General features: G+C 39.6%; 1 protein-coding gene across 1 annotated transcript in view; it reads left to right on the top strand.

Annotated features, from left to right (window-relative positions):
* Positions 1-26676, top strand: part of LRRC16A (leucine rich repeat containing 16A) — a 116494-nt gene that overhangs the window by 34402 nt on the left and 55416 nt on the right. The window contains 9 exon segments of the mRNA XM_010140335.1: positions 205-309; positions 4931-5000; positions 9202-9283; positions 10628-10727; positions 10815-10869; positions 16343-16515; positions 18824-18892; positions 23244-23337; positions 25564-25662. Of these exon segments, the coding sequence (XP_010138637.1) occupies positions 205-309; positions 4931-5000; positions 9202-9283; positions 10628-10727; positions 10815-10869; positions 16343-16515; positions 18824-18892; positions 23244-23337; positions 25564-25662 (847 nt within the window).

The following is a 26676-nucleotide window of genomic DNA, read 5'->3' as shown; positions in this document are numbered from 1 at the left end:
GCGACGCTGAGGATTGTTTGTTGAATGAATGTTTTGATGACATTATATTTTAAGCTAATTGAGAGCCACTGATTACAGAGCTGTTGAAGGTAGAGCAAATTAAACGTGTAAAAGATCATTTACAATTCTGACGGCTTGCATTCACTATTTATTGGAATGAGGAGTGTCTAGATGCTGCTTCTTAATGAATTTGTTTACTTACAGAAAAGGAAAAGAAGTCCCTCCCTCCTTCAAACAGTTTTTCAGCAGCTCACTTGCTTTGATGCAGATTAATCTTTCGGGAACTAAACTCCCTCCTGAGCCTCTAAAGTAAGAATTTCATTTCATTTTCTTCTGTTGCCTAAAACCTAGTTTGCATTGTTATTATGAGAGTGCCTCATGCTAAAAATGAAGGGGAAAGGATTTTGCTTTTTTTTTTTCCGTTGTACGTTATTGATGTTGCAAGAGTGAGTTTCGTAATGATCACACATTCAAGAAATGTTGTTTCCATCTCACGGTTGAGACTATTAACCATGTTTTGTTCTGTGGGAATGTCACAGCTGTTTTATCTGCCATCACCATTTTCTTGTGATATATTTCTTTGTGGCTTACAAACAAAACTGCTTCACAGTAAAAGGGATTATGTACTTGTGTGAGTGCCGTTCCTTAGAGCTGTGGTATTGCAACAGCCACTATGAAACTGAACCTGTTGCAGTGCACAGGAGGCAGGATCTACTGCACAGAGGCCCTTCTTTTCTGGGGGAGAGACGATGGCAGCAGCTTCTGGGAATGCTCAGTGTAATGCATCTCTGCTGTGTATCACCCATCCTGTGGCCAGTGGGTTCTAGTGATGGGGATTTGTACTGGAGAGAAACTCTTCTTACAGCCTAATGCAGCCTGAGGGAAATAGAGGAGCACTGTGTGACCCTTCTTGTGACGTGTGCAGTTTTGAACAGTGTCAGAGTTTCCAGACACAAAATTTAAAGGTGTGTTTTAAAGTCTAGGTGGGTCTAGATTAGATAGGTATAATCTATATAGGTTGTTCTGAGATTGTGGCAGAATCCTTTTGTTTTAATTGGGCTAATTTAAAAAAAGGGCTCTTTCCAGAGTGTCAACATGCTAGCTAATATTCATTCGAGTGTACATAACATGGTAGATACCTAGATATGTTCACTAACCATTTGGGGGAACGCACCTCCAAAATCCTAATGTGGACACTGATATAGATATATATGCATATGTATGTATACTTATGTGGGTGGGAGCCTGTCTCCTCAGGGAGGACGGGAATGGGAGTGGGCAGTAGCTCAGCAAGGGAATAGCTAATGAGTGGGAGCTGATGGCAAACCAGAGATGTGGAACGTAAAGAGCAATCCGTGAGTACTGGATGGAAAGCTATCGATACAATCTGAAGGGAGCTAAGGGAGGTACAAGTGAAAAGTGCCTCACAGGAAAGAGTAGTGTACCTTGTTTTGAGATCTTTTTTCTTAATGCAGTTTGTCATTGGAGAGGATAGTACAATATGATGCTTAAGTAAGAAGCACTGGATTGAAATCAATATTCAACTTAGCTCTGATCTATCACTGTGTTCTATGTAATGCTCTTGGTTGCTGTCTTGCTTGCTTAGACTTTGCTAGGGTTAGGAAGGTATGATACTGATACGTTTTCAAACAGAAGGTGACTATTGAGACACATTGGTTGATTCTGATTAATTTAGGGCTATTGATTCTGTGGTGGAGGGAAGCAGGAATCTGTGTTCAATGAAGCAAAAAGAAAGGAGGGTGTATGTGACTAATGCACAAGACGGTCTTACTAGGGCTACAGGAAAAAAAGAATGCTATGAGATATTTAATATATCTACACCGACGAGGAAAGGTGAGAAGACCCAAACACTAGGGTTCATATTTAGCTCTTCTCCTTGGCACGTTGAGTGTGAAGTGAGGAGTTTTGGCAGGTGACTGCTCTACAATTTGTGCTCATGAAAGATGTTACTGTATTAATTTATCCCACCAGCGGTGCAGCAAGCAAGATCTTCGTAGTCCTCTTCAACCAAAGTGATCTGGATTTGCAAAAACCTGCTCTGTTGATAACACTTAAGATAGTCAGGTTCAGTAATCTGACTGAATTGGGATAGAGGAAGTTACTCGTGTGACTGGTGTTAGCAGAAGTAGAGAGGTAGTGATGGGTCGTCTAGGATGAGCTGAAACCTCTTTCACCAGCACAGACTGCTCCAGAAAGGAGTATCTGTCCAACATACAGCTGCACACAGATGGTCTCAGAGTGTCCGTGCTCTTCTCAGCTGGCTGGCATTCTGGCATGGACTTCTTCTGTTTTGTTCTGATGGTAGTGTTGTTCACCTCTGTCTAGGAGGTAGGACAGAGCCCTTCATATTTTTAGTAGTTTCCTTGATGTGTTTTTTCTTCAGTCCGAGCTGAGTGTATTTCACAACAGTCCAGAGAACTATGATTTGCAGTACATCTAGCGTTCTCTCTCAAACCCTGTATGGCTTGGCTAATCACTTCAAAAGCGTCCTGTGGAAGTTAATTTAGCATCGAAAAGACTGAGGATCAGCTGAATCCTGGGGCAGCTGCTTAGCCTTTTGGTCCTACCTGTAAGAAATCACAAAACTTCTATAGAACAGCCAAGGTCATAGGATTTGTTACAGATGAGAAGATGGAAACGCCTTTTTTCAGACAGTCCTATTTGTCATTGCCAAGATTGCAGTAGCACGTGAGGGCTGATTTCTAGAAGAAAAAATAAAAATGACATAGTGATAGTAGTACTTCTCTGGTGTCTTTTGTCGGTGCATGTCAAAAATCTTTTGACAGCATGGGCCTTGGAACTGTCCTGTGACAAAGGAGAAGTTCCTGGTTTGTGTCCATGAATCCAGAGGTCACTGGGTGATTCATGATCAAGCCTGCCTACAGAAAAAAATACAGATGAAATGCAGATACCTGACACTGAGTCCGAAATTCCCCTGATTAATTGTTATTTGATTTCTTTCTTATCAACTTCCTTTAGATCAGCAGTTGTGGTATGTTTAATCACACATGCTATCTCAGCGAGTTTAAAGATGCTGGTTAATCAGTGCAGTCAGTGAAGGAGATGAATTACCTTGTACAGTGATGGACCTGTTAACGTAAGTCAAGCCTTTCAGGGAAGAGGTTTGCTAATAAAGCTGTGCCGTGAGGATGCCACGTAGTGGGTGGGGAAAGGGTGCTTTTAGTTCTTGTACGTGGTTAATACGGTTAATGTTCCATCGCAGCTCTTCTTTTTTAACCGAGTGAAGCAGTTTATACTCTCTTCCTTGTTTAAATGTATGGTGGCATTTTTGTTCATTTACATTGACAAAAGTTGTATTTTGATCTGTCAGTGCTATCACAAGACAGGTTTCTGATATGCTTCTTATGCAAATGCTAATTACAAAGCCAGTTCTTGCATTCTGCATCTAACACATTTGACAAGACCTTTCCATGTATTACCATGTGTGGATTTTAAACATAGTGGCTAAATACAATTGTAATACTTCTGCCTTCAGTGCCTTTGAGTGCTGGTAATTCTTCATGACAAAGAATAGAGAAATCATGAGATTTTCTTAAGATTAATTTATAGGGAAGAGATTGGAAGAAAAAACAATCCTTTTTTCTTCCTGTGAAGAAAGCACGTGTATAGCAGCACCTTGTCTCTTTTAATCTGCATTTTTTAAATGGTTTTTCATTTTTTAGGTTACATCAAAATGTTTAGGAGGTTCTTTGCAAAGTTATCATTGGCCAGCCTTACTTCGAATACAAGTGTGTTTGGGAAGAAAATATAGACAAGGATTGTCTAAAAATTTGCAAAAACTGTTGCAGGGCTTTCACGTTTTTTTCGACGTCTCTGTATTAATATCTTAATATCTTAAGGTGTAAATAAGCACAAGGTATTTGCCTTTGTTAACAGTGAAGGTCTGGTTCACATTTATACCTGCAGGGCAGATTTAAGTAGGTTTCAATGAAAAACCTTCCTGTGGTGCATGCTTTTTATACATGGCATTTACACACTACTTGCATAGGAAGTGTGTAGGCAAATGGCTCAGCAAAACGGGTTGTTTTTTTATCTTCGTGCATCAGTAGTTTGGATTCTTCTAGCTTGCTTTTGGCTGAAATCAAGTTTGGGAAGGAAGTCCTTCTGTTTCTCTGTCAGTTACTAATTCAAAGCAGCATCTATTCTAAAGATACTAGAAGCTATACACAGATTGTGTTTGCTCCTCCGAGACACATACTGTTGTGCTTTCTGATCTGACAGTATTAATACAAATGTGACATTAACACTAACTTTTATATGTAGAAACAAACTTCTGTCTGTACAGCTTCAAAGGTGGATTTATGAAAATCATAATCAGTCATCATTCGCTTATCTGCTGTTCTGCTAAAGACAAAGGATACCATTGTCAGGGAGTATAATTTTAATTCTGTAAATATTTATTGAGTTGCAGCAGTGGAGAATCATGTGATACTTGTACACAATCCAGGGTTTCAGGTGCTGTGGCTGGCTGGAATGGCTGCACTGCATCTTGTGTATGTTAAAAATACAGGTTTTTTCCTGAATTTTTGGAAAATCTGAGAGTTAGTGCAGTTGTACAACAGAACGCTCCTTTTGTAATCATTTGATGCACTTTGAAAGGAAGCGTTGAAGAAAATTCACCTCTGATGGATGTTATTAAATGTTGATGAAGTGTTAGCTTTACAGTTCCTTTATTAGCCTCGCACCCCTGCAGGTTTTGAAGCTGCTGGAGTGTTGTAAGTGTGGCAGGTTTGTGCTGCCATTGTCATTTGGGAAATAAATGTTCAGCTGGTGTGGTTTTGTTTTGAAATAGTTCTTTGCATTGTAGGTATATTAACCTGTGATCACATAGATGATGATATAAAGCTGCCTTTTTTTTTAAAATGGTTCTAAAATTGATCTTTTTCAGAGCGCTTTTATTAGGCCTGGCTTGCAATCACAATCTGAAGGAGGTGTCTTTAGATCTCAGTAGCTGTGAGGTAAGGAATATTTATCAGGATGTGTTCTAAAGATGCGATGATGTGGAATTAGAGTTCCCTTGAAATCCACTGGGAGAGATATTCTACCTCTGTAGTAAAAAGTTGTGGGAAAGCAGAAGCAGTTATGGTAAAAATCAGTGTTACTGTGTTACAACATCCTAAACAACGAGCACAGATGTTCAAAGCACCCGATTGGCAAACCCCTTCTTGCGGCGTAGCTGTTCTAGATACTGAGCCAGGGCTGCTGCTTTGCTGCTTGGCAGCTCCTGGTCCCTGCAGCAGAACGTGCTAAGGTGCCCGAGTGTGAATGGGTCAGAGGAAGCTGCATGCCCTGAAGGCGTGCCTGTGGTTTGATTGTCTTCCTTCAAAACCAGAGACATCCGTCTGTGGGTTTGCTTTTTCACCTTGGAAGAAATTCTGCTTTCTTAATCAATTAATTAGTTGAAGCCAATAGGGAACTTTGGTAAAAGCTGATTGAAACATGCCATTGACATAAGAGGCACTCTGCAATTGGCTTTAAATGTCTCAAGAATAAATAAAAACAATTGTGGCAGCTTGATTTGCTCTCTTGTTTCCTCTTGCTTCTCTGTGCTTTGCTGTGCACGTTGTTTCTCAGGATTGCCCATACCCTTGCAGGATACTTGTGTGGCTACAGCTTATGACAAAAGATCCCCACGACTTGGGGGAGCCAGTGAGGCAAAGTTGTGTAGAGAGAGAACCGTGTGGAGGACTCTTGCCAAAACCAACGTGAACCAGCTTAGGCTCAGGCCTTCTCTGCCTGAGTGGCCACCTTTTCCTGTTTAAGCTGCAAAGAAAGCCTCTCCCTTGTTAGGCAGATCCTTTCAAGTCCACCGCTTGAGTATTAACTGTGCTGGAAGTGCCTTTCAAATGCAATGGTTTTCCTTTAAGTAGAGAACGTGCAATGTGATGAAGATGTTGAGGGGCAGTAATCCTTGCCTTAGGTTTGTGGTCAATTGCTTTTTGGAATGTGCACAGATTTCCTGATGAAGAAAAAACCCCAAACCATTGTGAATGCATTTCATAGTTTGTTTTGGTATTTTATACTTTTTAAAAAATGGTATTTCTTTGAAGAGCACTACATGTAAATTCCAAATAGAAAAGCTTTCAAGTCAAGTACACGTGCTTCTGACTTCTGAGTAGACAGATCAGACAGATGATAATTTTTCTTTCACAGGGAGGAAGGAAAAGGGAGGAGTAATTAAAGTAACAAAAGCGAAGTCCTGTAATCATAACCTTAAAAGAATAAATCAATAAAACACAAACATAAGTAATGAGAGTATAAATTAACATGTAAATCAACAAGGTCTGACAGAAGTGAAAATGTTATGCTTTAAGTAACCTCCAGGATGGGATGTGGAGGAGCCCTTTGAGGGGCAGTTAGCTTTATTGGACACCAAAGCACACGTAGTCACAGCTAACTCATGACGGAAAGGAAGGAATCATGTCTAACTCATGACATTGCTTTCCTGAAGCTGGTCCCTCCAAAGTGACAGCACTTCCTTAGATCCTTCCCTTAACATTTTTTCACATCACTGAGCTTTATCCATTATCGTGTACTTCGGAAAGAAGTTGTTACACTTCCACCAGCAAGGGAGCTGATGTGCCCGGAGCTGGGAGTACTCCCAGTGGGCCCAGCACCGCAGGGCCCTCCTCCACCTCTCCCAGACCCTCGGTGAGCTGGGCAGGGTAATCTGCACCCAGAAACACAGCCATGGGAAGCTTGGAGCCGGTAACCTGCCCTGCTTCCAGTTCCTGCAAGCACGTGCTGTTGGAAGGCTAGAAAGCTGATGCTTCAGCTTTGCCCTCCTCTTCCCTACATCAATCAAGCTGTACTCAACTGTGGAAGGAGAAATCTCTCTGTTCCTTCTCCCACCACTTTTCATTTGCTCCCATAATTTTCTAGTATATTAAATCCAAGCTTTATCATTTTGTATTGCTTGTTTGGTTGGTTTTTTTTATTTTTACTATGAAAATTACATTTTTATTTCTACCTGCTCAGCACTGATGTATTTCACTCTTTTCCTTTCTGCTTCCCTTAGCTTGGTCACTGTGTAAGTACCCTCCATGCTTTACCTTAATTGTTAAATCAGTAAGCAGCTTTGCTTGCCCTTCCCGTGTTGGTACCTCAGAGCTTTGAACATGCTTGGCAGTTTGTAATTGTTTGGAGGGTTGTTCTTCATTTTCTGAATGAGAGCTCATGTAGTCATGTAGATGTTGCAGAGGATTGGGTGGGTTTTTTTTTTCCAGTCCACGCTGATGAATAGCCCTTCAGTTAATCTATGCTTATATATATCTTATTTTAATACAGTTGCAGTAAATTTTGATCCTAAAAGTCAAGTTGTTAGCATCACCCTCAGAGTAAATAGATATCACCATTTGTGCACATAAAATGTTTGTGTACTTAAGATTTTGAGTATAGAGTTATCAGCACAAGATTGAAAGTCACTCCTGAAAAATTTTGTCCACTTCAACCCTCCAAGTAGATATCGCATAAGCATTTGAATTCCATTGTGAGTATAATTTTAGTGTATAGAACTTTTATCATACCGACAACCTATCCCAGACCTCATGTAATCTGCCAGTTCCATAGATTCTGCAATAGCACATGTGACACTGGGTAAATTGGTTGTCGTGTGGTGGGTCATGCTGAGAGCAGCACCGAGCAAAACTGAGTTATTTTGGCATTCGTACAGCAAATACTGCAAATGCTCTTACAAAAATAAAGCTGAATTAAAATTGCACCACATCTGGCCCAAACGCAGACTGTCATCTGAACTCCTCTGGAGAGAGCAGGGTGAAGATAGGTAGGCTATGTTTTATGCAGAAAAGGAAAGGTACCTTACGTTTGGTATCTTATGCTTCCGGATGTGACTCGAGATTTAGATGTTGTCTATGACCACCGCCACTGTTCTTTAAATGCTCAGGCCAAGTTGTTGTGCTGCTTGTTAACCAACAACATATCTCAGACTTCCTAAAAACTGCCAGATCAAGTCTTTAGCAAAAAATACTTCTGAAGGCATTTGTGGTTCCTTAATTATAGCACGGATAAAAGATTCACAGAAATATTAGTAGGTTGAGTCAGAATATTTAGCCAAGTGAGTCAACCAAGTAAAATATTACTCATTTTTTATGCACAGGAGGTGAAAAGGCTGTTTTGTGTTTCTTTTTTTGAAGGAAGAAAAGTGAAAATGGAAAATGCAAAAATAGAATTTTTGTTGAATTTTCCCCTCTTTTGCTTAAGTCTTTTTCTGGGGGATGCTCATAAGGTGAAATGCACTTTATATAGTTCGCAACACTGCAAGAAATAAGAAAATGCTTTTTGCTTCTTTGGGGAAGAAAAGTTGCTTTATTTAATTTGGTGGCATTAGTAAATAAGTGTGTACTTTTTAATAACTTTGATTCTTAATGTTGATGTCTTCCTCTAGGCTATTTAATTTTCACTAAATCCTGACAATTCTTTTAAAGGCATTTAATAATATTGTAATTAAATCTTTGCAGCTAGCCATTTTTGTTACTATTGCTGTTTTTTAATGCCTGTTTTAAAATTAAGAATAAGCTATATTACTGATTTCTCTTGTTTATGGTCTTTTGTGGCCAGTTTACGGTTGGATTATTTATTTTCTTTTCAGTGACAAGGAAACATAATTTCATTGACTTTTGTTTGTTTGTTTTAATTTGCTACTTGTCTTTGATCTGGGTACCCTAGAGTTGTGCTAAGAGCTCGGAGAAGATGCTCGCTCTGAGCCTCATCTGTAGTGGAATTCAAGGGTGACGGTGCTGTGCTTATAGGGTGGGCTAAGCCTTTTTTTGTTTTGGCTTGTTTTTTTACTGGATGTTGGAAATGTTCATGTAGACAACCCAGACCAAAATCCTGCAGTGACTGCCTGGCACAAATGCTAAAGGACTCATTGTGTCTGCACCATTTAAATCTTTCCCTGATTTCGTTTTAAGAGGAAGGAAAGAGAGTCCCTTTTCTCATTTATATGCAAATAGAAAGAGGGAAGAATGAGAACAGCAGGAACATATGCATAAGGTGTCATGCTGATGTCTGTAACTTCTTCTGTTGCTGTCATTTTGCCACTCGTAGTGCCTTCTGTATTCACAAAGCTCCTACCACTGTTTTCTGTGTGATCTTGAAACCATAACTAGTTTTCAAAAATGGATCATTTTTTGTCTCTAGTTAAGATCGGGAGGTGCACAAGTCTTGGAAGGATGCATAGCAGAAATACACAATATCACCAGCCTAGATATTTCAGACAATGGTAAGTACCCAGAACAGGAATGGACTGTGGAAGTCCAGTATTGGAGAAACGCTTTTTCTTTCAGCTCACGGTGAAATCAAGGATGGTCACTCTTGCTTTATGATTATTGTCCACATTGGTTTTGGAAATATCTCAAACCAAGAACTCTTATTGCTATAAAATACATAAGAAATGTTTATAGGCTAACAGCGCCCTTAGAAGTTTATGTCTTTTGAAATAAATATAACACAACAGAGTAAATCAATGGCAATAAGTATTAGATCCAGAGAAAAGTGGGTTAAAGTACAAGAGGATGAGAAGCTGAATGAGAAATGAAAGTGTAGTGAAAGAAGAAAGGGAAAGACCAGGTACAGAATAAAGCTGAGGTTGTGATACTGAAGAAGCAAAAGAAGGAAATTTGAAGCACGTGGTCAACCACCTTAAGATCCGAGAAGGCCTGTTTGAGTCTTTGGAAAAAGTCTTGGACTGTTCCTGCTTTGAAGGCTCTGTGCATCCTAGCTGGGACTACCAGCTGGCTTCTCATTTTGCAAACTCAAATTGCAGGTGTATGGAATGGAAGAATTCACCTCTGTGCTTTCCCTTGTGACAGCCAAACACAGAATTATTTCAGAAACCGATTCCCAGTACATTTGAATGCCCAAGACAGGGGGGATGCTTTGGCAAGTGGAAAGATCTGGTAGTTACTGACTCAACCCAATTATGTAAACAGATTGATTGTTATAAGTAAATAAAGGTATTTGACATCTAAATTATCCTATAGATTTGGATCCTAAGTCATTGTAATCTTATTAGCAGACTCTTGAAATACACCATTAGTTTGGGAATACAAATCTACAGCGAGCTATTTTTCTTACTCAGGAGTAGAAAAAAAATGGCTTGTTTTCCAGGTCACTTTCTTCATAGCCTTTTATGTTACCCTTTTGCGCTTGAAGGCTTTGAGACCTTGTTGGTACACAGCCCTAGGAAGACTAAATAGCAATTAGCACGGTCTCAGAATACTGAAAGGAACACTAAATCTGCCTGACAGTGTAAGGAACTGCCCTTGGGTGGTGGGACTACAGATAAGGGACTGTGTTTCTCTTCTGTGTTTCTGAAAGATGCCTTCAATGGCTGATTAGGATGGAGATTTAAAAGGCTTGTTTTTGAGAAGGTAATTATTGTCAAAGGAAAACAGGCAAAAAAAGAAAATTATTTAAAAATAGAAGAATGGAAATTTTTCTAGAGCTATTGGAAATTAGTACAGTGATGTGGTTATTTAAATGAATATAGTGTTAATAACTGGACCCTGTATGGGTCTTTTGTGGAAATATATTTTAATTCTGAATCTAATCTGATTCTTTACAGGCCTAGAATCTGACCTCTCAACCCTTGTAGTCTGGCTTAGTAAAAACCGATCGATCAGACACTTGGCATTAGGCAAAAACTTTAACAACATGAAATCCAAGTAAGGCTTTTCTTTCTTTTAAATAACAAGAGAATGGATGAGGAGAAGCTGCTGATTTCATCATCTTCCTACCTTTTCTTCCCTCAGAAATCTCACTCCAGTACTTGATAATTTAGTTCAGATGATTCAAGACGAGGATTCAGTGAGTATCTTTCTGCCTGCTATCATCATGTGTATTTGTACCCTCACAGCCTATTTCTGATGATTTTCTTCACTGTGTTAATTTGCTGCATAAAATTTGATCATGATCCTGCACAGACACATCCAACATTTTAGTTTCTATTTTTCTGAACAGTAATTAGGATTATGTATAGCGTGTAGGTAAATGTGTCTTAGGATAGTTTTAGGATCTCTGCTTGTTGAAAAATACCCATTCTAAATAGTTGGACGTGCTTAACATAGTTGCTCTAGGTTTAAATTATATAACCCTGTGGGCACAAGTTTTCAAAACTTTGGTGTCCTGATCGGAGATTACAATGGTGGTGTTCTCTGGGTACTGAATTCTTTCAATAACAATTTTTTTTAATTTCCTGATAGCTCTTCTTAGGTACTAGCAATTTTTTTTTTGCTTGACAAATTGCAAACTCACTGCAGTGATCTCCCAGAACTCCTTTCAGCTTCAAAAGATGCAAATAAACTGTTCTCTATGCTGTTCTTTGCTTCTCCTGGTACCTTTAACCACCAGGACAATTTCATAAACTCCTTTCAGAGTGCCTTGCTGGAATCCTTGCATGCTTTCTTCATTTCCACCCTCTCTCCTGATTCTGAGAAACTGTTGTGGCTGTGCTGGTGTTCTTGCTTTACTTGGCATCCTAGTTTTGGCTATGGGGAATCTTAAGATGCTCCTTTACTCTCATGCTTGTCAGTCTTTGTTCATCTGTTCTTAGTCCTGTCTTTCTTCATTTCACATACAAGTAACAAGCAAGCTCTGCTTTCCTCATTCTCCAGAAATAGCTGACTACAGACTTCAGTTGTCTAAACACCTGCTATTCCTGTTGACTTTATTGTCTCACCTCCAAGTCCATGGTCTTCACACTAACAGATTTCTTGCTTTCTCCTCCTATCTGTATCTGCACCCTGCAAATCAGTGGAGCAATTTTTCCCAGGTTTTCCAATGTCTCCTTTTATAGAAGGTCATTTAGACCCGTATTTTGTGTTCATATTTTCTTACTGCTTAGTTGTATTTGAAGTAATTTGTTAAACTAGTCTGCTCTCCATTCTGTGTCCTCTTAGTTTGGATTAGTGGTTCTGGATTTTTCCTGATTCTTTGCCTGCCTCCTTTAAAATACAGGATGTCAGCGTGACACCGGGAAGTGCTGTGTACAGATACCAGAGCTGATGCTAATGGGGTTAGCACCTGTAGCGAAAGCAGTAAGCCCTCGTTTGCACAAGTCAGATGGAGCATCGTGCTAAGCAGCATATTGATAGATGTCTGTATTACTTCTTGTATCAAACTAGCCTTTCCATTTTGCAGTCTGTGACCACGTCCTTCTACTCTTCTTCTAAAGGGAATGGTGCAGGACTGTCTTCCCCTTCTGTTCCTGTTGATACTGTGCTGAGGAGTGGTATCAATTAATCAAATAGCACCTGCTCCTTCTCTTGCAATATTTCTCCTTGTCCTGCCCTGTATCTCATGCTTAATCTTTCATAGCTATCCTGAATACTGTTATGTCAAACCACAAACAAATATAATTTAGTATGTTTTTTCTCAATTTCCTTCATCCCTTTGCTCTGTTGCAGATGAACATCTCTTCCCACTCAGGCTATATCCTAAAGCATCTCTTCACACACTCTATGTGTCCTTTCAGTATCCAAACTGCCTTCTCAAACATGCTGTTGTAGTGGGTTTTTTCTATTTATGTCTATCCTGTTCATATTATCTGTTTGCAAGGATAAAAATTCCAGCTTTCACCTTACTGTCGCTGTTAAGAGTTACAACCCTCTGTTTATCTTTTCTGGCTTCCATTTTTGCAGCTTCCAGAGAAGATGTAGCTGTTAAATTTTGGGTGTATCATTCTCACAGCTTTCCCTCTCTTGCATCACCAGCTTCAATTTTTTGTGCTCCTTTTCAGCCCAATGCCAGCCATCATTCCGAGCACTGGATTGTGGCAAAGGTAGAAGTGCTCCTGTGATTCTCACACACCATATCTTTCCTGAGCTAACCAACGGAACATGCTCTGTAGTCTCGGCCTGTTCTCAGACAGTGTTGCAATGAAATAATCTGCCAAAAAGTGATTTTATTTAGAGACTTAAAATAACTGTCTCTCCTTCATGTCATTCATTAACTTTTGGGATACAGCATGTGATCCTGTTGCTGTTAACGTGTCTCTTTTCTCCTCATGTTCTTTTCTCTTATTAATCCTCTTCAGTGAAGGAATCTTGTTTCTGTTTCATCAGGTGCTAAAATCAATCTGAAGCAGCTTTTAGCAGCTAAAGCGTTGAAGATGTGGACTCAGTAGCACCATAGGGAAAGCATGTGTAGCTGGATGGTCGTCACTCTAGCTTGAGATAGAATAATTTTCCAAACACTGTACTAAGTTTCTAGTTATTTTGGTTTGGTTTTGAATCCTAAATGGAGTGCTCCTTGTTCTGCTTGTTTTGCTACCACAGAACATTAAAAAGTAGGGGTGGAATTGGAGAGCCCAGGGTGTCACGTTGCCCAGAGCGTACTGCTGTGTCAGTATTGCCTGCAGACTGGTGCAGTTTGGGGACTGTGCATTATCTGCATGGAAAGCTGAAGCAAGAGGCTTTAGTCTAAAATAGTCACTGCCAAATGCTTCTTCATGTATTTACACACACTTTAAATAGATCCGTGGCTGTGTTAATATGAGTCATGAGTAAAATTATGTAATCAATAGCTTGTTTTTATGACTGTAAAAATACAGGTAGATGTGACTGTAATTCCACACAATTTAAAAGCAGCAAAATTTCCCAGGTGTTTAACATAGAAAGAATGTAGTACTTAGATCTGGGGTTTGGGTTTCAGTTGTTTTTTTCCCTTCTTCAGTAAGTGCGGTACTGAGCAGGCTGTAGTAATGTATTCTGGTTAGTATTGCAGGAAGTGTCTGAAGCTGTGCACTTACCATGCCGTTTGTTTTCTTCTTGCAAAAATAGATGTTACGCTGCAGGTACGGTGTGTAGTTAGTCAGAGAGGTAGTCAGTCCTGCGTAGGTGTAGAGAATTATGACAGCATCAAATACCTTCAGTTCTTAGTTCAGTGTTAGTTGCAGAATTGGGCTTTTGAGGGTTTCTTACAGCATTTTTATTCGTAGGAGAACAAATTTAGCTTGATTTAATTCTTAAATGTTTACCAGCAGGAGTATAACAAAATCAATTAATAGACTCATACAATTTCTTATTCTATTCTTTACTTTAAAAATTCCTCTTCTATAATTAAATTGTGTTAAGACATCTTCATTGTATGGGCAAAGGACCTGTTTTCTGCAGCAGGGACACTGAAGTGCTTGTCAGACTTCTGTTTTCTCAGTGTCCAGCTATAATTATTAGGTTATCAAAAGAAGTAAATGATTGTAGGCTATGTAAACTATTGTCCCTGTTTGTTTGGGGTTTTGGTGGGGGTTTTTGTTGTTATTTGGTTGGTTTTTTAAATGTAATGATCAGATAATTTAATGCATTTTTAGCAGCCTGTATGTTTAATCCTACGGAGTTACATTCTGATTGCTGTTTGCATTCAGGGCTCCAAGAGAGTCCAGAGCTTTTTGCTTCTTGCTCCTTGAGTGAATGATAAGGGTAGCTGTGCAAGAAAACTAGCAGTTCATCCACTTCAAAGGCACTGCTAATACAGCAGGTGCTTTACTGTGCTATACGTGTATTTCGTATGTGGCAGCGATGATGTGTAGATGTCAGTCCTTGCGGAACACAGAGCAGAAGCGTTTTCAATCATATCCTGTTTTGCCAGACTACTGGAATGCAAGAGATGAGAAATCCTTTCCTGGGAGGATATTTGAGGTTTAGAAAAATTGGTATGCGGGAGGGAGCACCTTCAGCTGCATTACTTGAATGACCCTTTCTGAAGTGACAATGAGAAACAGAAGAAACTTCCCTTCCATGAGCTTAGTGGTGTCCAAGTGTACATGGTGCGGCTTTTCTGTGGAGGAGTTCTCAAAATTGTGCCAAGAGCTCTAAGTGCCATTCTAATGCGATGCTAATATTCTTTAGGGTATATAATGTAATAAAACAGGGAAACACAGGCAGATTAAGGGCATTAACATAGTAATTTAATAACTTCCATTTAAAATAAAACCAGCATGTGGCTTGTGTTACTGTTAGACTGTTTAATTATAAACCTGCTGTGCCTCCAGATTTTTATGCATTTCCCCATTTATAAGTGCTTTTCTTTTGTTGTAAGCTTTTTGGTTATCACTGTCATCCAGTGGAGTCTGGAGGCTCGAGTCCCAAGGTATAGCAGGTACCATGCAAGCACTTGGATCCTGGAAGGTTTGCACAGTTCACTTGGTTTATGTGTATTAATCTAAGCTTTAGGCTTCTAATGTAGGTGCCATGGCTCATGTTGATTTGAGATGTTGATTTTTACCACACTGACAATTTGGAGATTTTAGGCTCCTAAAATTCATCCTCCAATATATGCCTCAGTGGATGCATAATGACAATACACTCCTCTGTACAAACTCATGCTTGAGCGAAGGAAATGTTCTGTGGAGTTCTTGTACATCAGCAAATCCAAATGACAATTTTAGCAGCTGTAATACCTCTGCAAGGTGTAGTGATGCTAGACTGTAGTTCTTGTACTCCTGCACAAGAGTGTTGGAACACTGGAAATGGAGGGAATACTGACGTTTTTCAAAGAGGTTTTCTTAAGGTCTAGCGAGTGACTTGCTGGAGCCCAAGTAGTTTCAGCTTAACACAGTGTGTATATATATACACACACATAAAGTTACATAAAGATATTGCAATCAGAGGTGTCACTGTGAATAATCTCCGTTGACTTACTCATTTTAACAGATATTCTTCTTACTGTTCTTAATTTCAGACCTGCTACAGTTTTCCATCTCTTTCCTCCCAAATGTCTATGCCCTTAGTTGAAGGATCAGATATGCCAAATCACTCCTGAAATTTAAGTAACAATAATAAAACAGCGTAAAGAAAATGGTTTTGTTTTAACAATGTCTCGTATCATAATTTGCCTTGGGATGAAACTTTCAGTCTGAGGGAGCGGAGCAGAGTGCTAGATATTTCCCTGTCAGTGAGAAATAAAATGTGCTGGTTAAGCAAAACCTCCTGGACACTAGAGGTTGTCTTGTGAAGCTAGTTCTTGCTATTTTGTCTCTTTTCCGGTACCCACTGTACCCTGTACTTAGAAGGATACAGGAAGCTGGAGTCACTGTCACTTAAATTATTTTTTTTCAGGGTGTTGCAACTTAACCTGTGTGTGCATATGTGTTTGACATGTGTGCTTAAGTTGTTGATTCCCAGTTTATCAGGTATTGTAGCATCTGCAGCAAGCACGGAAATAACTCTTCGATGCTTACTGCTGTCTCCAAGAGTTTGGGGAACTTGTAACTTCTTCTGATTGATGTTTGAGGAATGAGTGCATAATCAGTTGCTGTTATGAGTGCCTTTTCTATGCTCCACAGCCTCTGCAGTCACTGTCCCTCGCAGATTCCAAGCTGAAGACTGAGGTCAGCATCATTATTAATGCGTTGGGCAGCAATACTTCTCTTACAAAAGTGGACATTAGTGGAAATGCCATGGGAGATATGGGAGCAAAGATGCTGGCAAAAGCCCTGCAGATAAACACTAAGCTCAGGTAAGGGAAGCGTATTGGCAGTAAAAGATAGAACGGCTTAATAATACTGAAGTTGTTGGTTATTCTCTAGCTGTTTCTCTTCAAAAGCCTTCTAGATCCTGATGCTTTATAGTGTCTCCATTTGGAAAGATTCTCATCCTTTTTGCTTAGAAAAACCCAAACCTTAAACCAAAACAAACAAGAGAAGCAAATTGTCTCTGCAGAAACATTTCCGTAACTGAAACAATTACATATTAACATAAATAATTACAATTAACATAACTGAGACAATTACGTTTCTAAATTTAAACAGAAAGACCTCTTTTTGGAAGAAGAGAGCTCTAAATTTCCTAGAATCAGAAAAAAAATCACCCTGTAACAGAGCTCTCTGGATGTCATCTCATCCAGTGTCCTTCTCAAAGCACGGCCAACTTTAAAGCTATACGAGGTTGCTCAGGGCCTTGTCCAGGGACGTTTTGAAGATCTCCAAGTACAGGGATTCCGCAGAGTTCACTGGGAGCTCTGTTCCAGTGCTTGGCCACTCTCTTCTGTCCTGCTCTCTCTTCTCCTGGAGGCCTTCTCAGCAGAGAAAATTCTCATATTTGAGTGGGAAAATAAAGCAAATGACTCTGTTTTCTGGAGTATCAGTTTGTAGGAGAAGTAAGAGCACGTGAAATTCAGAACGGGTAGCAGCATGGACCATCCCTCCTTCCCCTCGCCCTTGCATACAGTGTTGATGGACCTTGGCACCTCTTCTCTGCAACTTCATCTGTGTGACAACTTCACTGGTTTTTAGCACATGTCTGGCACTGATGACTTGAGAGTATCACGCTTCTTTTTCTATCCAGCATGTGATTAGCAAACAGTAAAGCCTTCAATCAGCGTGAATCTGGATGGGGACCTCTAAACATGTCAACATCATCAGGAAGCCTAATCCTTAGTCCTCCTCCTGTCAGACTGTGCACATGAACGTTCTTCAATGTATTGTCTGTGTGAAGAGACCACTTTGTCCCTGGACTCCAAGCATTTGTTGCTTGCAGGTTAAGAAATACCCCAGAACACTCCTGGCTGTTTTGTTCAGAAGCAGGGAACCTGGTCTTTGTGTTGCTATGCCCAAACCAAGTACTGAAATGAATATTGAAAATGTCAAGAAAACACCAGGGAGGTGGTTTAGGTTTACCGACCGTGTTAACCTGAAATGACCACAGTACCTGAAGAAATAAAGCCTTGATGGCTTTCAGGATGGCAGACTGAAATGTTTCACAGTACTGAATGTCACAGCTGACATAATGTCACCACAGTCTGGGGTGTGATTACAAACTGAATAATGCAATAGTCACGGGCTTTGCTTAAAATGTTATAAAATCGCATCCGGGTGGAAATATAAACACACTTTCTAATGGCAAAAGTATCCAAGATTTGACCCTAACCATATATAATCTTTGCAGAGTGGGTAGAATCTCTTTCTTACCTCCATCTTTCCATCTGAAAAACAAAGGGATAATTCTGCCGGAGCAGAAGGGTGTCAGTACCTGTGAAACCCTTCCATCTCTCTTTTTTTTTAACACCAGAAATCTTTGTCTGGTTTTGTGCCTCTTTTTTTTTTTTTTTTTTTTTTTTGAACAGCTACAACTAGTGCGCTTGCACAAGCAAGATTTATCTGCTTCACTGTCTCTTCCGACTACTAATGAGATCTCTGAACATGTGTTCGCGAATTGCCAGGCAGTCTGCTTGAGTGGTCTGAACTGGGGGAGGAGGGGGAAGGCTGCTTCACTCTTACCACTACTGTGTATTCAAAAGAGCTACAATTTATGTGTCTAAACTCGTGGCTTATGTTGGCAGCTGCATGTGGAATCATTGGAACTGTGTTATAAGCTAGTACAGGATTGAATATACAGTAGCCTGCAAATTTTAACCACCAATCAGCACGACTTTTTAAAATGCCTTTCTATAACTGTAGCAATATAGCCGATGTAGAACAGAGATTGATCGCTTACTGCAATTTTCTTCTTTTTCAATATGGGCTTGCAAAAAGCAGACAATTGAACTTTATTTTTTATGCTGATCTTGGAAAAAGCTGGAATTTTATCTCCAAATCTTTCTGTTAACTGTATTTTAAAGAATTTTAAAGATGTTATGTTTTACCTGTCATTTCAAGGTTTTAGCACACAACTAAAGAAGGGTTTGTAAACTCTTGCCTTCCACTATACAATTTTGAACATACAGTGCTGTGTTACGTCAATATGCAAAGTTTCAATATAGATTTATGTGTTGGTTCTTCGTTAACTTTTTTTTCTTTCCTCTCCACCTTACCTCACCCCCCTCTCAGAACTGTCATATGGGACAAGAATAACATCACTGCACAGGGCTTCCAGGACATAGCTGTGGCACTGGAAAAGTAAGTTCTCAAGCAACTGTGAATGACTGATGAAGAGGCCAAGGACCTAGACCCTGAATGATCTCAGCAGCTGCAGTTCTCACCGCAGCTGATAGGATCTGAAGTTGCCAAATGCTCTCAATTTTAAGCATCAGGGTGCCTAAAGGAAAATTTATGTCTTCAGATACTTCAAAAGGATGGAAAAAAGCTCTGTAGCTCTTAATCTATACACTGCTATCAGCAATAAGGCCATTGAGTTCTGCTGTTAGCATTAAAATTCTGAATTTGAGAGTGTTTTCCCTTCATTCTCTTGTGTTGATAGCATGCAGAAATTCTCTTCTAGTCAGTGAACAAAGCTGTGTGTATTAATAGAAAATTACTGAAGCTTGCCTTTGGGTTCTGACACTTCTTTCTTTCCTCCAGCAAGTTGAAACTAGTAGTGATGATCTTGGGAGCTGCAGTTGTTCTTCATAATCACTGTGGACCAGGTCATTTTGCTTCCCTGAGCTTACTCATAGTTGCAGCCATTAAGAGTGATAGATGCTAAATGATTTTCATTTCTCTCCGTCTCCATCGCATTTCATTATTATTATTATTATTCATTATTATTATTATTCTCTCTTTTCTTAAGAGAGAAAAATTGCAGATTTTAATAAAGTATCAGTTGCAGTTGTTTTGTGTCATTGAATCCCTTAGACAGGAACAAAGGCTGTCTTTAGAAGATGAAGGTAATGTACAATTGCTGGTTTCTAGAAAAGGTGTCTTGCAAAACTGTGTAACTACTTAAGGGAGCGTCTTAACCCTTGGAGGAGTCACAAGGCTACAGCTTATAATGTTGCTTATTCTATAAAACTGTTGTAGTTTATGTACTTGGTCTCCAAATGAGTTCAGTTGTGCTGATGGAGGAAATTATATAAATGATCTGTAATTAAACAAATCATCTTGGAGTGATTCGATTGATAGTAGTGAATAATAATTTGCAAAGGTTATTTGTCAATTTGCAGACATTTCTCTTTTAAAGAGTAATAGCATGTACATTTATGAGAAAGTGTGGTAGAAAAGAAAATACGCTTATTTTCTGCTTAGCATCAACTTTACTTCTCTGGTCTGAAGTGTTTGGATACGTAAACAGAATGGAGGGGGAAATCCTAAGGCAGAAGCAAATCTTCTAAGCAGAAAAAAAAAGAAATGCTACAGATAATTGCATGACATTGCATTTTGTTGAGCTAACATCTCGTTGAATTAGCTTGGAAGCTGAGATCATTTTACGTCCTCTCTCTAACATTTTAGAATTGTTAAAACCATTGATAATATCACAGACTAAGCCACAAGCAGCAAAGGTTTAAACTTGCAGGAAAGGGACTGTCAATACTGGCTTAAAGCAATTCACCTTTAAACAATCCATCTCAAAAGACACATTGAGAACATCCTCCACCATATGTTTCCTAAAAATACATGAAACTGTCCATATTCTGTAGGAAAGAATTGTTGCTCAAAATGGAATGAAATACACTGAAGGTGCTTGGGGAGGTATGTGTGTCGTGTGTTGGTTCGATTTTATTCTTAAGAAAAATAGTCATATAGGAAACCACCAAAAAGAAGAAATCTTGGCTTTTGAGGTGTGATGAAGAGGCTGGGGAGAATTGGGAGGGATTGTAACAGACTTCAAAAACAGGTGAAAGATTGTTTTTTAGCCTCCTCCCAGCTTTTCTTCATCTGCTTATAGTTGTGTGAAAATGTTCCTGGAAGGGAATTCCACGAGCATGGCTGTTGGCAGAGTTGCTCCAAGGGTGTCCCAGCCAACTGATGTGAGATGCTGAGAGGATCTTCTGTAGAGTCTGGTACAGGTGTCAGTTCAGGAGAGCACTTGAGAACAGTCAGCAGTTGATTACAGTCTGTAATTTTAGTATGAAAATAAGCATGTGTCTGTGCGCTTTGCAGCCCAGAGCCCACTCTGTCACAGAACTGTACAGTATTGCCTCATTAATTTCTAAAATACTTCTTTTCTGCATGACTGAATAAATAGCTGAAGTTCTAAATGATGGGAAAGGCTAGGGTTTGTTAGAGGGCTGTGAATTCTTCCCTTAGCAGTGGCATGAAATTCACATGCCCAAACCTGCAAAACAGATGATCTTATTCCCACTTTTAAAAAAAGAGGCGAGGAAATCATGCCTCTGCAGCAGAGTGTGGCATGAATGCAGCGGAAGTTACATGTGATGAAATGTAGGATTGTTGTCACATATGCTGTATGTAGAGGGAGAGACAGGAGGTTTTTGAGACATCCATTACAGTCTCTGAGCACCTCTGAAATTTAATATCCTGAAAATATAGTTATTTTGCTAAGAGTATTAACATGTTACAAGATTACTGGATAGTTGAGTTGGTAGAGAAATGTACTCAGTAACAGGAGAGAAGTGGAGTGTTAACAAAAAGGAAGAATCAAGGAGTATTTTAGACTTCAAAGCAAACAGAAAAATGAAGTGTGAAGATAAATAGTGCTCTGATGATGAAAGTTGAAAAGCAAGCTTTAAATTCTTGATTTCTTGCCCCTAAGAGTTGATTAATTCTTAGACGAAAATCAAGTAGCATTGCAATACAGTGCCGTCTGTTTGGGAGGTACAGAGCCTTCCCTAGAGCATTGGTCTCCTAAAGTTCTGCCTCTGACTGTGTGTCCATGAAATCTCCTTGCCTTTCATTTCCCCCCGCTTCCTTCATGGGTGTGTCTGAAGGAGGGTGCACTAAGCCTTTGACTAAATTGAATTTAGCATATAATTGCTAGCATGAGAGCTGGCAATTACAGATTTCAATTAATGGGATGTATTAACTGTCAATCAGCAGCAGAGATCCTGGGAAATCTACCTTTGCTCCTTTTTAACTAAATAAATACCCCACCTGCCAGGTAGCAGGCAAGCAGTCAGCGTGTTCTGTAATTATTATCTGTCTTTGAGCTCGGTAGCTTTGACATTTAAGATTTTCCCGTGCTGATGGCCAGCCAGTTATTTGCTGTTTCGGTTTGCATGAGTACACATATAACAGAGTCTGTATAGTTTGTGCAGTTCTTTTGAAGGACAAGACAAGTTAATTTTCTGGCTATAATGTAGTAGGCAGTTGGACACTGTGGAAGAACAGGGACCTTGCTGACTCCTCGTGAGTACCTGCCACCACTGACAGCTACACTCTGCTATGTTCACACATAGGGGAAGGAACATAGGAGTCTTCCATTATCATTTAGGGTAAAATGTAGGTAGTATCAATGAAGAATCGGTGTGTTTGGCAGTTCAGAAGACCTCTGTCGTTCAGGGAGTGGTGGTTCACATGGCTAAGCAGCTGACAGGAGAGGAAGTGAAAGAACCTCGGAGTTTCACAGTAGTTAAGGTGTCTGCTGTTGGAGTTAGTGCATTTAGTGAGGAATGGGTCTGCCAGAGTCAATGGAGTTGACACAGCTGAGATGGTCAACTTTAAACTGATAAAAAATAGACACTTCCAACCATATTTATGTAGCTCTGGCTGGAATAGGACAGACAGACAGTGGAATGTCGAGGAGGAAGAGGTGTTTGCAGGAAATTTAAGGCTAATTGAAAATAGCCTTTACTTTCTTTCCAGGCTTTATGAACTTACTGCTCTTTTTGTTTTCATTTATTCCAGTCTGAAGATGTGTGGACATATCACTGCCTATAGCATTTTAGGTTTAACTGTGTGTCATGCTAGCCGATTTATGTGCTCAGAGTTTAAAACAATTTCAAAAAAATTAAAACTAAACCCTGTCTTTATTCTCATATCACAGCAGATAGACAAAGCTACAGAAATATTTGCAGGGAAATAAAGTGAAATGCGGGGAACAATTGTTTGCATAAAACAATGTGGAGATGCTGTGCTTGTTTTGTCAACTTTTATTAAAAATTCAGTAAGCATCTTCAAATTGTTGTAAACACAGGTTATTAAATAGTAAATTTTCAAAACTCAGTCTCTTAGTTACTGTAGATCTGTTACTGAATATTTCCATTTAGACTTAGATCTGATAGTATTGCCAGCAGGCACTGACACTGATAGAGGAAGAAGTATTCCAACCTTGTGCACAAAGGTACAGGGGACAGCTAGGCCATTAATTGACAGCCACTGGGCAATGGCCTCTTAACTGCAAGTTTTGCTTTTCAAAACCTCCACCTCTGTCTAGTGGCAAAGAAGGTTTAGCAGTGAAAAGGAGCATGCATGCCTCCAGTGAGTCTGGTTACGAATGGGAAAAACACATTCTTAGAACCTTCCATGGACAAACTAGATGCATCTTATTTCTCCCTTCTAGTTTATTCTTCATAAAGAGATACAGTAATTAGGTTAACTTTTACTATTAAAAAAATCTTTTGTTTTTCTTTAGGAATTATACTTTGAGATTCATGCCCATACCAATGAATGATGCTTCCCAAGCACTCAAAACGAACCCTGAGAAAACAGAAGAGGCACTGCAAAAGGTATTGCGTATACCACCAACATACTGAAAATAAAGTAATAATTTTAAGTGGCTGTGATTTCATGATTGGCTGAGTAAGAATTCTAATCTACATTCATTGATTGTTTTATTTGTATGAACGTATACAAGGTAATCAAGTGCAGCAAGAGCAGTAAGGCTTTTTATTCCAAGGAATGGTTGGATTGAAGGCTGGAGGAATGCAATGGTGTAGTATCAAAGTCATAACTAAATAAGAGCAAGCTAGACCTCGTACTGTTGTATGCCTAAGTATGAAAGGCAGAGTCAGAAACTGGCATGTTTGTTAATTATATGTTTGTGCATATTTCCACGTGCATAAATTTATCGGTGTGCAGTTTTTATTTTAGCATAGAAAGTGCAGTCAGCGCTGTGCAAGACGAAGGATGCTCTTTAATTTGGGGGAAGATAAAAGCATCTACCGCTTGTGTTTTATACTGTGTATATAAAATTCACACACTATGTTGCCCTAAATAAACAACTGCACCAACATGTTCTTTTGGATAAAGAGGTGCTGACAGCATCTGTAGCTGTTCCACTTGTGTGACTTATAAAACTCCCAGCTGAGTTTTAATATAGCAAGTCTTGTGAGCTCCAAATGAGTCTCCTGCTTAGTCAGAAAGCATACAGTTCACATCTCTTTAATGAGGAGTTTTCCTTCAGCCAGGGTAAGGTCATAAAAACCTTATAAATAGTTCTTATAGAAAAGTAAATGTCTGTGGTCCTTATTAGTAAAGATATTTTGGGTAAAGTGATTCTCACAGGGAAAAACGTTGGTAGTTAGTGCCTTCGATGCATGAAAATTCTGTTTCAAAAAATCTGGATCGTGGGGGGTGGATGTATTTCTTACATCTCGTTTAATGTAATTGTAGATAGGTTCATATCTAGAATGATAGATGCATCTCTGAAAAAATACTGTGAAGCTTCTGGCCATGGGGATTTAAATTCTATGTGTTAATTAGGCATTACGTACAGAGAACATTTTCTTTTATTCATTTCAAAGGTGTAAAAACTGTTTGGCCCTGAGATTGTTTTAACATACGTGGTTCAGGCTTTCTTTAGACAACACAAGGAAATTCTCTCTGAAAAAAGGTGACAGTCTCGGGAGCAGGGCTGTGAATGCACTAATTCCATGCACATAGGAATGCCTTCCTGTGTGGACTGAGCTGTCATGCCCAGTGCCGTGACACCTGAACTGACTTGACATCTCAGTAGGGTCCGTAAGCTCCAGCACACCACAGCTTTGATCCAGCGACAGTGCTTCTGGCCCTGGTCCAGCACCAGATGGACACAGTAGATAACCTGAGCTCTGGTATCTCTGCAACACACTTTACTGATATTGTGGGCAAACTGAATAAACTGCATTATTATGCGGCACGGTCAGACTGTTCCAGTTCTTGCTCCTGGTGCAGGTTTAGAGGTGATCATCAACCCCGATTAGTCTCTGCCTCACAACCTGGTGGCCACTCCACTCCACCTGTCCTTTTGCCTTCTCTTCCTTTGAGACCAGATCCATCACCTTTGAACCTTGCACAGTTTACTAGTAGGGTTTTCAGACTGACTAGGTTTGACAGAACCAGGTTAGGGAGTCACTCTATATGCCATTAAACTGGCTGATAGTAGGTGTTTACTGCTGGTGACAGTTGTGGTGGGCTGTGACCAGCAGCTGTGGGTAGGAGTTACTTGTCTTTGCAGAACACTTATGTACTCCTTAGCCTTAAGTTACTTTTAAACTGAGGCTCCTATATCAGTTAGGCACTTCTCAGACATTTTATCTTTTCTCTCCAGACAATACTACTGTTTCAATCTGTGTCCTTGCAGCGGGCTGAATGCATCTAAAAGAAATGAATCAACCATCTGGTGTCATTATGGTCTCTACAGGAGCACTTTATGGATAGAGTCACTTTAAAAATTTCTCAGTCCTGGATCTACTCCTTTGTCAGCAAAACTTACTAAATTCTTCAAAATAGAAGACTAATTCAGAAAACACTGTCAAAAGCACGGTGTTTAATGAGGTTTCAGTAGTCAGTGAGTGAATTAATATTGGCCAATGTGATTACTAAGCATTGAGACACACAGAATAAGGTTTGCAGATAACAAACACTTGGGCAGTTTTTCCTGTCAGTCCCTGTTGCTGATATGTCAGCAAAATTGAAAGCAAATTACGATGTGGAGAGTTGAATCGGTTTCCTAATCTGGGTTTGTTTTTTAGATAGAAAACTACTTGCTTCGTAATCATGAGACCAGAAAGTACCTGCAGGAGCAAGCGTACCGGCTGCAGCAAGGCATCGTCACCAGCACCACTCAGCAGGTGAGAACGCATTCCTTACTGGGACTTCTCGGTGTCTAACGCCTGCCTAGGGACAGAGTTCTCTCTCATTCTGTCAGAGTGCTTTATATGAAGATGGGCCTTGTGGGTGGTAATAAAAATTACCAAAAATAATATTTTTGGAAGCAGAAAAAGCTTTTGTGAGAGGGAGCTGTTCTGTGAACTCGAAGACCCAAGCTGTTTCTGAGTGAACTACTGTTGGAACCAGGAACAGTTTAATTCATTTGCACTTGGGAGTCTGACTTTTCAGCAAGCTGCCGTCAGTGACAGGCATCATTGTAGGACTCTGATAATTCTGGTGTCCGAGTCAGTGCCAGTCTCTCTGCCTAGCGCTGAGCGTCCAGGTAAACATGCCCTGAGCAAAGTGGCCTTTTTCTACTTTTGTTATTAAAATTTAACGGTACAAAATTTTATTACTAGAACCTGAAATTATACTCTAACCTCTCAACAGAGAAAATTTGCTCATGCTAAAAACTGCAAGAGCAGCATCACTTTATTTTACTAATTTATCTGTTCCAGTGCCATCTTTTCTTCCCCAGTTAATAATCACCATGTGAATTAAGTTTAGATCTTTTTATAGCTTGGTGGTTTTAGCTGTGCTTTCCTCCAGACACACACACATGAGGTTTCAGTAAATATAATTTATTGCTATTTTGAAAGTATAGAGTAAAATTACTCATTTTGATATTAAATTGCATACAATAAAGATGGATTTTAAATACAGTTTTGAGAGAGAGTTGGAAAAGATTGTCTAGTTAGTATGGTGGAGTTGAATTACTATTCCCAGACTGTCATTGGGCATTTTTTTTTTTTTTTTTTTTAGTCCAGATGTCCCAAAGAGACTTACCACCATCTAGGAATTAATTAGCTTTTTGTACTCACACAAAAAAAAATACCCCAAACCTTTTGAAGAGGAAAAGTCACGTGGAGCAGAGAAGCAGCATGCTGTGAAATTATTTCAGTTCTCCTTGCTAACAATAAAAGATGCTAGAACTC

The sequence above is a fragment of the Buceros rhinoceros genome, unplaced genomic scaffold (assembly GCF_000710305.1).
Source record: "Buceros rhinoceros silvestris isolate BGI_N320 unplaced genomic scaffold, ASM71030v1 scaffold4590, whole genome shotgun sequence".
In the NCBI taxonomy this organism is placed as follows: Eukaryota; Metazoa; Chordata; class Aves; order Bucerotiformes; family Bucerotidae; genus Buceros; species Buceros rhinoceros.
Note: the sequence above shows the minus strand (reverse complement) of the source record. Positions and strands in the feature narration are given on the sequence as shown.